General features: G+C 44.3%; 1 protein-coding gene across 1 annotated transcript in view; it reads left to right on the top strand.

Moving 5' to 3' along the window:
• LOC121453265 (GREB1-like protein) overlaps nucleotides 1-13,548 on the top strand; it is a 254,133-nt gene that overhangs the window by 213,613 nt on the left and 26,972 nt on the right. Inside the window, exons 16-19 of the mRNA XM_041659867.1 lie at nucleotides 6,459-6,639; nucleotides 7,564-7,756; nucleotides 9,762-9,892; nucleotides 12,482-12,821. Coding sequence (XP_041515801.1) covers nucleotides 6,459-6,639; nucleotides 7,564-7,756; nucleotides 9,762-9,892; nucleotides 12,482-12,821 — 845 coding nt within the window. The remainder of the gene's footprint in view (nucleotides 1-6,458; nucleotides 6,640-7,563; nucleotides 7,757-9,761; nucleotides 9,893-12,481; nucleotides 12,822-13,548) is intronic.

Genomic DNA, 13,548 nt, shown 5'->3' with positions numbered 1-13,548 from the left:
CAGAACAAGCAGAGGTGGCTTTCCTCAGAGCAGCTGTTTGTGAACGCTTGTGACCATTTCTGGATTCTAAGTAACAAAACATGAAGGCTACACCAGAAACTAATGAAAATGTTTCTCTTTAAGGAATAAAAGAGCTAGGTACAAAAGGATTATATTCTTTGGATGCTTAAAGCAATTTACACATTTAGCACTTATTAATTGCACAAGATAACAGGTTTCATCAGAGTGTCATATACATGTCTGTAACATGTACTCAGATGTGTCTGCTCTTACTGCCTACTCTTTCCTCCACAGCTGGTCCACTTCTTCATCCCAGATATCCTCCCTTCTACTTTCATGTATCAGCTTCTATGGTTTACATATTATAAAATAATCAAAATGATAAAAGTGAGAAAAATTGAATATAAGCATATATAAACACACCAGACTACACAGCAAAAGAATTATTTCAAGCAATTTTTTGATCTATAGTTTCTCTTTGTAGCCTTGACTGTCCTGGAACTTGATACATATAGCAGACTGGCCTCAAATTTATGGAAATCTGCCTTCCTCTGCTGTCCAAGTAAGGGAAATAAACTACAGTGATCCAGTGTGGTGCAGACAGAAGGACAGACACCCAGATCAATGAAACTGATATAAGAGCCCAGAAAAACAAAGCCTTCTCATTTATGTTCAATTGAACCTTTACCAGAGTGCCAAGTAGTTTAATGGAGAAAGAACAAGCTTTTAAATAAATGGTGCTGGGACAAATGGATACCCATGTACAAAAAAATAAAGTTGGTCTTGGAATGGTGGTATATTCCTGTAATTCCATGATCCCAGCACCCAGGAAGCAGAGGCAGGAGAATCAAGAGTATGAGGCCATCTTAAGCTACAGATCGTTAGTTGATGACCTCTCTCTCTCTCTTTCTCTCTTCCTTTCTTTCTTTCTCCCTCCATCCCTCCCTCCCTTCCTTCCTTTCTTTTCTTTTCTTTTCTTTTTTTTTTTGTGAGACAGGTATCTTTATGGAGTCCTGGCTATCTGGCTGTCCTAGAGCTCAGTATATAGACCAGGGTGGCCTTGACTTCACAGAGATCCTCCTGCCTCTGTGTCCTGAGTGCTGGGATCACAACTCTCCAGGCCTGTCTTAACTGGCTAGAACACCAGAAGCTAGACATTCCCAAATACATAAACTGGCCACCTCAAAGTTGAAAATGCTTTTGTTTTAAGAGAGAGAAATGATAACCCAGAAAATAGGAGAAACTATTTAAAAATCATATATCTATTGCCAGGCATGTTAGCACACACCTGTAATCTCACCACTTGGAATGGGAGACAGGAAGATTAAGAGTTCAAGAGCATCCTTGACTACATAGGAAGGTTGAAGCCAGCCTGTACTATATATATAAGACCACTCTCAAAACATATGTATTTGGTAGGAGACTATATCAACAATACTTAAAGATCTATTACAACTCAATTATAAAGAGACAAGACAGATTATAGGTGAAGTATTCCAATAGTTTGTGTGTGTGTGTGTGTGTGTGTGTGTGTGTGATGAACACATGGAAAGATGTTCAGTACCATTGGATTTTTGTAAAATGAAAACGATAAACAGATATTTCTGTAAAAGCTACTTTAGTAGCAGAAAGGCCAGCAGTTACAATCATCACTCTCTCTTTCTCTAGCTTCCTAGCTCTCTCTGTACACTCCCCCCTTCCCATGAGGCTGGCTGCTCTGTGCTCCCCTTCGCTCCCTTTGCTCCCTTCCCTCCAATAAAAACTCTCCATGTGGAAAAAAGAAGTCAAAACAGCGATTCTTTCATTTCCAAACATTTATTTGGAGTTTATTAACTGAATTCTGTGAAGGAAAACCATTCCCCCTTCCTTAACTCCTTTCTTCTTTCCTCCCTCCCTTCCTTCTTACCAGAATGACCCATGGATATTAATTTTAACCTCTGGATTGTTTCTATCAGTGTTGTTTTATGTTGTTGTTCAGAATTTCCAGCATTGGCTATTAGAATCTCTTGCAGGCAGTGTGTGTGCATGTGTGTACGTGTGTGCGCGCGCACACGTGTGTGTGTCAGGGGGTCAGATGACAACTTTTGGGAGTTTTGTTAGGGTCCAAGAGAAGGCCCCAAGAAAAGACCTACAGTCACATATCTAATAAACAAGAGCGCTTTATTCCCGCTCTGGGGTGGTGCAAGGCCACCTCCCAAGAAGGTCACAAACTCCTTTTGAGGAGAGTTAGGGGAAATCCAGGGAGGAGGGATTAATCTGGGACTAATCGGTGGGGGAAAGATTAGTCTGGGTGCTGATTGGTGGAGGAAAGATTAGTCTGGGGGCTGATTGGTGGAGGAAAGATTAGTCTGGGGACTGATTGGTGGACGGTCCTACTGTTAGGGACCTTCCCGAAGCAGGGTAGGAAAGCTATCTTTAATTATCAGGAGACTGTGGTCTTCTGCAGAGACAAAGAAGGCCAGGGGGTGCCTGGTGACTGGTTGCCCCTGAGTTGTGGTTTCTTGGAGAAGCGTTTGCTCAGTACTAGCCACCTCCAGTAAGCCCAAACTAAGGCCTGGTCCTCGGCAAGGGCTATTAGAAACCTGTCCTGGCTCTGGTCTCTATCAGGGCTACTAGGAGAACCTGTCAAGACTCTGGTTTGCCACCCCCACCCCCGGCCCTCTCTACCTCTCTTTCTCTTTTTAACTTTTTTTATTTTAGATTTCATTTTATTTTATGTGCAGGAGTGTTCTGTTTGCATGTGTTTGCACCACCGGTGTGTCTACCCCACTGAGGTCAGAAGAAGGCGTTGCATCCCCTGGGACTGGAGTTATGGATACTTGTGAGCCAAATGTGGGTCCTGGGAACCAAACTTAGCTTCTCTGCTAGAGCAACAAGTGCTCTTAACCACTGAACTATCTTCCCAGCCCCACGGTAGTGTGTTTCTCGATGTTTCTGACATGCGTACTCCAGGTTAGCTCGCGAGTTCCCTGAGGAGAGTGCTGCGGTTACAAACGCAAGCCACCACAACCAGCTTTTGTGCGGTCCAGGATCAACTCGGGAGGGTCAGGCTTGCCGATTCACTGGCCGCCAAGATTGTTCTATATTTCCCTGCCTTTTTCCGGAGACTAACTTTTTCCCCAAAAGTTTTGATTCTTTTATTGAAAAGGGTAGCTAAAAGCCCAGATCTGGGCATTGGCACGCTTATTGCTATGGTAATGACATTGCTATGTCATTTTAGGCACAGTTGGCAGACAGAACCAGAAAGTATAAGTGCGTGTCTTAGCCCAGACATGCACACCTCTTTACTTCTATGTATACATTTAAGTAATGAGTTCATATTGAGACCTCCAATTCTAAAACAAACACAGATTCAGCTTGGCATTTCCCCTGTTCCTACTTGTGACTTCTTTTTCTCACAAGAAGAAACAATGTCTCATCTAGCACCATTCACTGGGACTTTGTCTTGCTTATGTAATCGCAGCCCCACGTCCCTGTAGACTGAAGTGTTGGTGCACATTCCTTCCACATTGTCTTCAAGCCTGGGTTTGTGTTTCCCCTCAAGTCCTTCTCTCCCATCTCCACTGTTGCACTGCACGTTCCTCATGACAGGCGAGGACTCCTCTGTTGCCATGTCGACCCCACTGGGGGTTGGCTGCTGTGCATGGTGACGTGTTCACAGAAGTGAGTGTCTCTGCCACTCTCCGTTCTTCCCACCGGCTTTCTGACCATGTACCTGGAGTTGCATAACTGTCATTTTAGTTTGCTTTAATTCAGGGGTTTCCTGGCTTCTTCCTGTGTTGTTGGTGAGTTTTGTAGAAATGAGAAACATGTTTTTCCCACCTACTTCTTTCTTACAGTTTTAAGGCTTTTTGGTTTTTTTTTTTTTAAGGATTTAACTTGCATTCTCCCTTTTATTTCCAGTGTCGAACATCTGATCTTTTCTTACTGAATGTTGTAGCTGCCACTACTTCTTTGCTAATGACTCATTTTCAGCTGGCCCAATTCTTCCCCACTTTCCAGACAAGAATAAAAAGCTCCTGCAGATCCCCTCTGTTCTGCTGGTTTCTTCCCCGCGCCCCCCCACCCGCCCAGCTAGCTGCTCCCATCATGGCACCACCTGTCTCACTCCTCTCTGTATCCTCAGGTTTGGCACAGCCCCTGATGATCACTTCACAGACTCGATGACCAATAAATAGTTCCTGAATGATGAGTGACCATCACAGGTCTTCTGCTTTCAAAAGACATCACAGTGGCCTCCTGTTGTAAACGTTCACAATGAAATGAGACACTTCAGGTGGAAACTGAAAACGATCTCCCAAGTATAGGTTCCTAGTAAAAAACTAGGGGGTCTGGAGAGATGGCACAGTGGTTAAGAGCACTGGCTGCTCTTGCTGAGGACCTGGGTTCAATTCCAAGCACCCACTTAGTGACTCCAAACTGTCTATAACTCTGTTCCAGAAGAACCAATGCCCTCTTCCTTGGGCACTGCACACACATGCATATAGGTACATGTATGCATACATATAGGTGCACACATGCATACATATAGATACACGTATGCATACATATAGGTACATGCATACATATAGGTACACATGCATACATATAGGTGCACGCATGCATACATATGGGTACACGCATGCATACATATAGGTGCACGCATGCATACATATAGATACACGTATGCATACATATAGGTACACGCATGCATGCATATAGGTACACATGCATACATATAGGTGCACGCATGCATACATATAGGTACACGCATGCATACATATAGGTGCACATATGCATAATATAGGTGCATATATGCATACATATAGGTATGTGTATGCATATAAATAGGTACATGCATGCATGCATAAAAATCAAATAAAAACCTATTTTAGGGCACACACACTTAATCCTAGCACTCAGGAAGCAGAGGCAGGCAAACCTCTGTGAGTTTCAGGCCAGCCAAGGTTACATAAAGAGACCCTATCTCGAAAATATTTCTTTCTTTTTTTTTTAAATATTTATTTATTAGGTATACAATATTCTGTCTGTGTGTATATGTGCAGGCCAGAAGAGGGCACCAGACCTCATTATAGATGGTTGTGAGCCACCATGTGGTTGCTGGGAATTGAACTCAGGACCTTTGGAAGAGCAGGCAATGCTCTTAACCACTGAGCCATCTCTCCAGCCCCCTTCGAAAATATTTCTTTAATTAAAACTAGTTTTATGTTTTTCTTTTCTGGTATGATAAACTTTTCATATAATAAAGTGTTTTTTCACTTTTCCTTCTTATTTCGCTCCAGGCTATTGTTACAGTTTATAGATCTAACTGTTTGTAGGTGTGAACTGGGTTGGCATGTTTTTTTGTTTTTTGTTTTTTCGAGACAGGGTTTCTCTGTAGCTTTGGAGCCTGTCCCGGAACTAGCCCTTGTAGACCAGGCTGGCCTGGAACTCACAGAGAGCCGCCTGCCTCTGCCTCCTGAGTGCTGGGATTAAAGGCGTACACCACCACCGCTCAGCTTAGTATCATTTTTTAAAAAGAAAATGAAATCAGTATAATTTATGCAAGTCTCTCTGTTTCTAAGGAGGCAGGTGTATTATACATGTCCCAGCGACAGCTTCATGTACCCAGACCCACTTCAGATGTTTGTGTGTCGAATGCTGTTACAGCAGGGTCTCTGGAGCTATCCAAGCATCACAGTCTAATGTCTCGAGAACGCAGTAATCATGGTTAATCCCATTTGTTTTAGTAATTTGAAAATACGCTAACATTCACTGAAGGCTCCCACACTCGGTATACGTGCATCCCTCTAGAAAATGTATATGATAGTGCGGGAGGAGTGCTTGCCTGGCATATGTAAAGTCTGGATTTGTATTTCCTTTTCTATGCTAAACTTGGGGAAATAAGGTTCTATGGTATATTAATTTACTCAAGGTCTGCAAACCAAAGCTGATGATCTTTCCTGGTTGCCTATGGTAGACATCATTATTAGCACTTTTCCTACAATAAGGAGTGAAATGAAATGGATCTCAACATTCAACAGCTTTTCTTCAGGAATCAACATTCCCTGAGTCTGTTCTATAAGTCGGGTGTGGTGGCCCAAGCCTCTAATCCTTCACCGTCTAATCCAGGGAGGCCAGTGTAGACTCATGAAAACCTGTCTCAAAACACAAAAATTTTAAAAATTAATTAAAATTTAAAAACACACAAAAACAGAAGAAATGTATTTCTTGTCCTTTATATAAGAAAATGAGACGTGAAATGGGATATTCTGAAGAAAGAGAAATCTGGTATTTCCTCCTCAAAACTGGTATAGAATATGAAAAGAAAAATAGCATTGCTCACTAAACCTAAACCTCTATGTGGTTAGTGCCCAGTACTGGTCAACACGGAGTGTGTGTGTGTGTGTGTGTGTGTGTGTGTGTGTGTGTTATACATAAAGGTGTGTGTAAAAAGAGGAACTTTTTTTTCTTGGCAGGTGTCCTTGTAGACCTGGGTCTGGAGGAAAATGGGATGGCTCATCAGAGAGCAGAAAAATATGTTGTTCGCCTGGACAATGACATTCAAAGCAAGTTTGAAGTTTTTATGAGAAGGGTGAAACAGAATCCGTACACACTGTTTGTGCTAGTTCATGACAACTCCCATGTGGAGCTAACAAGGTGAGTGCTTCCGTATGAGCAGATCCAGCATTTCTTCCATAGCATGCCGTGAAGGCCCAGAGACCCTTGCACTTGGTGTCTTCCCATTGGTGACTTCCTCCTAGCCATTCCTGGCCCCTTCAACTCTTCTGTCCAATTTATGTTGATTTTCAGTTTCTGCCACTGCTGATTTATTGTATGAGTGTCCATTCATGTAGCAGTCACGCACACTTAGAAGTCAGAGGATAATTTGAGGGAATCAGTTCTCTCTTCTACCATGTGATTTCCAGGGATTGAATATGCATGTACACACAATTACAGAAGAAAATGAAAAGAAAACTAGAATAAAATATGTGGGTTTGGGTTTACATAACCTGGCATATCCAAACTGAACTGACTGAGCAAACCCTAGAGGTGCAACTCTCTGACTATGGAGTTAGAAAGGCCTCTCAGCTCCTCCCAACCTTCCTCTCAGGCTAGAGGCCAAGGAGGGAAGGAGGCTGTTAGGGATGAAGGTCATTGCAGGGCTGGAAGGTTTCACAGGAAAACAATCCATCTCAACACAGATGAGCTGCTGTGGGCTGTGTGACCGAGTTTACATTCATAAGAAAAGCCAGGAGGGAGAGAGTCCCCAAAATCTGCCTGGAAGGAGTGAGGAAGGATATAAAGGTTTTTTATCATTTAAATCATATTTGTTTTATGATTGTTTTATGAGGCAAGATCTCATTATACAGCCCAGGGTGGCCTTGAACTATCAATCATCCTGCCTCAGCTTCTCACACGCTTTCCGATCACAGCTGTGTACACCCAACTCTCAAATCACATTCTGATTGTATCTTCTCCTCTCAGATAAAATAAGTACAGTGTCACTCCGTGCTGTCCCATGCTCCTGTAGCCAGTCAGTTGGGTAAGAAAGTTCTAACATGACTTTTATTATTTCTACAGCATGATTTCGGGCTCTCTGTCACATGGTGAGCCAACTCATGGATTGGCTGATCGAGTCATTAACTGCAGAGAAGTTCTAGAAGCTTTCAACCTCCTGGTGCTCCAAGTGAGCTCCTTCCCATACACACTGCAGACCCAGCAGTCTCGAATCAGCTCCAGCAATGAGGTCCACTGGATACAACTGGACACAACGGTGAGTCTTCCATGTCTAGACATTTGCAGTTCTCCAGGAGGCAAAACCTGGCACTAAACATAGCCATGGATTGGTAAAAATACAGTACAAATGTGTCAAGACATCTAATTAACATACATAATGCTTCATTTTTCATATGGTCATGATTTTTTTGAAATGGGATCTTGCTATTTTGCCCTATCTGGCCCTGATCTCCTACCCTTCTCTTCTGAGCACTGAAACTATGAACACTATACCATTACGTGCTAAGTGCAGTTATTATAACATTAACGACCATGAGTAGTGTCCTATAGAAGGTTCATTGGGTGGCTAGTCTTTAGGTGAGGAGGCAGGAGGATCAGAAATTCAAGATCATCTTCAGCTACATATCAAGTTCAAAGCCAGCCTGGGCTACATGAAATACTGTCTCAAAAAGGAGAGAAAAGTTTATATTATACACAAATTTCTATGCATTTCCAGGGTTACTAACTTTACCCCTGGTCTATTCTTGTTTCTACTATCCTCATCTTCTTCTTCTAATTTATTTATTTATTTATTTGTGTGTGTGTGTTTGTGTGTATGTGTTGTATGTATGTTGTATGTATGTATGTATGTATTTTGGTTTTTTGAGACAGGGTTTCTCTGTGTAACAGTCCTGGCTGTTCTGGAACTCACTTTGTAGACCAGGCTGGCCTCAAACTCACTGAAATCCACCTGCCCCTACCTCCAGAGTACTGGAAGCCACCATCATCCGGTCCCTCTAATTTATTTTTATATTATTATAATTTTAGTATTAGCCTTGTTTTTCTTTATAAAATAAACTAGTGAATGCTTAAAAAAACTTTCCAAAATTATGAAAATAAAAATACAATAAAATGCAAATAAAAACCATGAAAATAGAATGCACGGGTATGAGGAAAGACTATAAAACTGAAGAAAAAGAAAAGTATAAACAAATAAAATCAAACCCATGAAGTCACAAAACTTACTTAATATTCTGGGCCTTCTTACATGAAAGACAGCAGCATGTCGTAATCCCAGTATCCCCTGAGGGCATCCTTGTGTCATATCCCAAAAGTTACTCACTTGCATGGTGATGATTGAGTCAGTCGGAGGGGGAAGGATTGATGCTGTGTGTTCTGTCTAATGAGGTAGGATGTTCACATTGCATTGTATTTTTTACTCCATTTGAAAACTAATTTTTATTGTAAAAGGAGTTGCCACAATTAAATAGCACCAAAAAACTTAAATGTTTTCAGTTTCTCCCCAAACTCGATAGATACATCAGAAAAGAGAGCTCCTTCTAGCAGGAAAAGAAGGTCTCTGGCCTGTGAATCTAAACAGAAGGAAGACAAACCCCTAGTTTGTTTTCTCTGTGTAGTTCCCATTGGTCCCAAAGGAAACATGTCAACATACCACTAAGTTCCATGGAAATGCAAAGTTGGTGTCAAGTTTCACAGCAGTGTTGAAGGAGCGATGGGGCTGCATCCCGCCACCCAGAATAACTACACGGAAACTGTATTCTTTTAAACACTGCCTGGCCCATTAGCTCTAGCCTCTTACTGGCTAATTCTCACATCTTGATTAACCCATATTTAGTAATCTGTGTAGCACCATGAAGTGGTAGCTTACCAGGAAAGATCTTAACCTGCGTCTGTCTTGGAGAGGAGAATCATGGCGACTGCCTGACTCGGCTTCTTTCTCCCAGCATTCTGTTCTGTCTACTCCGCCTACCTAATTTTCTGTCCTATTAAAGGGCCAAGGCAGTTTCTTTATTAACCAATAGACAGATGACCCTCCTCCATCACAGCAGGGTTTTCTTTTACCTCCACCAATATCTCTTCACATACACACACACACATGCACACACACACATGCACACACGCGCACACACACTCGCACACACTCACACACATGCGCACACACTCACACACACACACGCGCGTGCACACTCACACACACACACAATGCACGCACACACACACACACCCTGTCTTCACTGGGCATCTGCTCTGTTTTCAATCAGGAGGATGTGGGCTGCGAGAAGCTCTACTTTGGCTTGAATGAGTACAGCAAGTCGCTGCAGTGGGGGGTCACCAGCCCACTCCTGAGATGTGACGAGACTTTTGAGAAGATGGTGAGCACACTCTTGGAGAGGTAAGGAAAGACAGCTGCCCCTTGCTTTAAAATGTCTGCTTGGTCGTGTTACAGTGGTTCTGATGATGCTCGTGCAAATGGCACGGAAGGGCTGTCTCAGAGTGGCCTGCGCTTGTGGGCTCATATGACCATCCAAGGGGAACAAACGCAAACTGGCCTCAGTGGGGGAATCAGCACCACTTTTCACAACTGTCCCCCTGCCAGCTTCACCGTGGGTGTGGAAGGCCACACCCCTGAGCTCTGGCCAGTCTCTGACATTACATCCCTGACTTTGTCCCTGTTTGCCGGTCACTGTGGACAAGTATCCCTAGACAGCTCCCTCAGAGCGAAACTTTTCTTTGGAAACTCTGGCTATTTACTGAAGCATTTGAGTGTGTTCTATCCTTGGGGTCTGTCATCTGGTACTAACCTTCAAGGCTAAGAGTCTCAATTCTCTCTTAAGAAGAATTCTTTCTGCCTTGCTAGCCCTCCTTTTATTCCTCAGCTCCAGGTCAAACTCTTGTGCTTTGTTTTTCTCAGAACCTGATTCATAGACTCAAAGCTAAGGTAAACTCCCTTCCTGCCCTCTGCCCCGTACTTTGTGTGACCATCCCAGATTGGGGAGGAGGTAAATTAGACCTCCTGGTAGCTCTAGTTTCTTAATACTGAACCTGATTAGGTGGAGTCATCCCTTTAACAGTCTACCCTATCATCCTGGAAATGTTTTAGAGATAAGTAAAAACAAGTGAATGCACCCAGTCCAGAGAGATACAGTTGTGTCAGGGAGGGCTCAGAGTGGGAGCCAATACTGTCACGGCTGTTGGACTTCAGCAACCGTAACCAATGCTGTGTCATTAACCTTCCCGTGACCCTAGAGTTCCACCGCCTCCAAGAGACACCTTTTTACTTCCCTATCCAGTTCCTTCCCTGGTTTAGAGCGTGTCTCTCAGCCCAGTAGTACCACAAGAGTGCACAACTTGTATTTTAAAAGGTGATTCCAGCAACTTCAGTTATAGATTTTGTAATTACAAAACCACTAATATAGTTTAATGCAAATAGATTGGGGAAACTTCCCTGTTAGGTCCTAATTTTCTCAAAGTGTCGAGTATAAATGTCTGCATTTTGAAGTTACTATTTGTTGTAACTTTGTTTTGTTTTGTTTTAAACATAAGCCAACAAAATAACCCTAAGCTTTAAATGTAGCTCATCTGTGGTTTCTTCCCTCCAGCCTTAGCCCAGACTGGCCATCTGTAGCTTTCTGTGCTTCCCCACCTCCTAAAGCCCGGCAGTGCAAGAACACAGTGACAGAGACCTGAACATAATGGAGACCTGAACATAATGGAGACCCAGTTCTGTCTCCAATCAGCCTCAGTCTAGAACAAGTAGCCGAACTCTCCCCGTCTCTCACACTCATGCCCCTGTGGAAGCTGGAGCGGGTCACTACGGCCACCGTTAGTGCATTCCTCCCAAAATGCTTCAAAACTAGCATGGCTATGCTAGTTTCTTAAATGCCCTAGCTGGCATTTGACCCTTGGCTTTTCTAGGCAAACTCGTGAACATCTGTTCAATTTTAAAGAGGATTATAACGTAAAGGTGAAATCCCCTATTAGTCTACCTGCCGCTGAGCTCCTCATGAACTGCCAGCTGGTGGCCAGGAAAAGGGGGCCAGACTCCTCAGCCCTTTGCCAGGCTCTGGGCACCTCTGCCAACCCCTGCACAGCCCTGCCTTGCTGGTGCCTGCTTTCTCAACCCCTCATGCAGCTAGGGGCCTCTGCCCTTTGGTGATCAAGTCTTTGGATATTCCCTGTCTAGCCTGCAATGCTCCCAGCTCAGATTTCCTAGTCTCTGATGATAAAAGGCCCACCACTAGGGGGTGCTCCTTCTTCAGCTAGCTCCAATTTTTCCAGCATCAATTTATTTCTTTTGAAAGATAAATTTCTGCTACCCATAGAGCTGACCTCAAATTAGCAATAATTCATGTGCTGGCACATCACATTTTTTGCTAGTTGTTTTGTTGTTGTAGTTGTAATGGCATCCATTATGCAGTCCAGGCTGGCCAAGAATTTGCTGTGTCTTCCAGACTGGGCTTAAATTTTCTATCTTTCTGCCTCTGGCTCATGTGCTGGGGTCACAGGCATGCTCTGTCAATCCAGCTACAGTTACCCTTTCTGTAATGTCTGATACACAGAGAATAATGACAGGAGTGTCTTTTCCCTTGCTGGTATCTGAGAAGTGGGCTGGCAACGTGTGGGCCATGTGTCCAGGCTGCAGCATGGGGTTAAGATCTGGGGATTGAGACTCGTTCACAATTAACCTGCAAGGGTCATTGTGTCTCGGTTTTTAATGAGCATCCCAGTTGCCGGTGGGAGAGGGGGCTGTTCAGCAGCAGGGCTTGCTTCTGTCAGTCTGACGTGGGCAGTCTGACAGTTCTAACTTCCCTGTGCAGGTGCTGGTCCACTTTGAGAAGGTAGGGCCTCTAGGCCAGCCCCAAACCCTAATCTATCCATGGATCCAAGGTTACTCTGCTCTGTAGTCCCTCGCTTCGATGTCCCGTCTGCCTTTTACCGTGCATGCCTGCACTGCGTGCTAGCTGCCTGTGCTCTGTCGTAGGTACCCCAGGCTGCACAGCATGGTCGTACGCTGCTATCTTCTCATCCAGCAGTACTCAGAGGCCTTGATGGCTCTCACCACCATGGCGTCCCTCCGAGACCACAGCACACCGGAAACACTCAGCATCATGGATGACCTCCTCAGCTGCCCAGGAAAAGGCAAGAGTGGCCGGGGACCCATGCTCATCATCAGAGTGCCCTCCGTGCAGCTGGCCATGCTGGCCCGGGAGCGACTGCAGGAGGTGCGGGACAAGCTGGGGCTGCAGTACCGCTTTGAGATCATCCTGGGGAGCCCGGCCTCCGAACTCCATGTTGCAGCTCACTTCGTGGCACGATTAAAGGTCAGCAAAGGACAGGCATGCCTTTCGTTTCTGTTTTCTGGGACTCTTGGATAATTGGACCACCCAGATAACTGAGTGGGATAAGATTTTGCACATGTGTGAGTTTGACCTCCCTGACCAGGTGAACACTTTTCTTAATTGAAACCAGTTTCTGATGATCTCATCAGATCCCTCGACCTATGTACGTGCAGTTGGTCTCCATGGTTTTCAAGCACAAGTGCACAAAGCGAGATGACCTAATTTGCCCCGGTGTTTCTCAACCCGGCTAGAGATGCATCTGGCCCACCACCTTCTATTTCCTCAGAGAAAGGGAAGCGGTTCTCCTCACCAATTCTTTTCTGTGCATCTGGCCTATGTCAGCTGGTGGACAGCCAGTAACACTCCATCTCTGCGCTCCTCTAGAGCAACTTCCAGCTCCCTTGCATGTGGATTTCCCAACTTGTTTCTTTGTATTCTTTTTGACCCTTGGTGCCAGACTTTGTCTGTGTCAGTTCCCAGAGTCCTACAGAGGAAGGTGGGGCATGAGCTCTCGCATACCCAGGGACTGCCTGCCTGTCAGGCTGTCAGGCTGAACCAACTACCCTTATGCCTGACCCAGGCTTCCCTGAGGACTTTCATAATCTTACTTGTCTTGATGTTAGAAAACATTTCATCAAATGCCCACATTTCTATTGATGTGGCTGAGCTAGCTACTGTATATCTGAGTTAGACTGACACGATGTCCCCA

This window comes from Microtus oregoni, unplaced genomic scaffold (assembly GCF_018167655.1).
Source record: "Microtus oregoni isolate MIOR12 unplaced genomic scaffold, Mior012 000011F_ref0000422, whole genome shotgun sequence".
In the NCBI taxonomy this organism is placed as follows: Eukaryota; Metazoa; Chordata; class Mammalia; order Rodentia; family Cricetidae; genus Microtus; species Microtus oregoni.
Note: the sequence above shows the minus strand (reverse complement) of the source record. Positions and strands in the feature narration are given on the sequence as shown.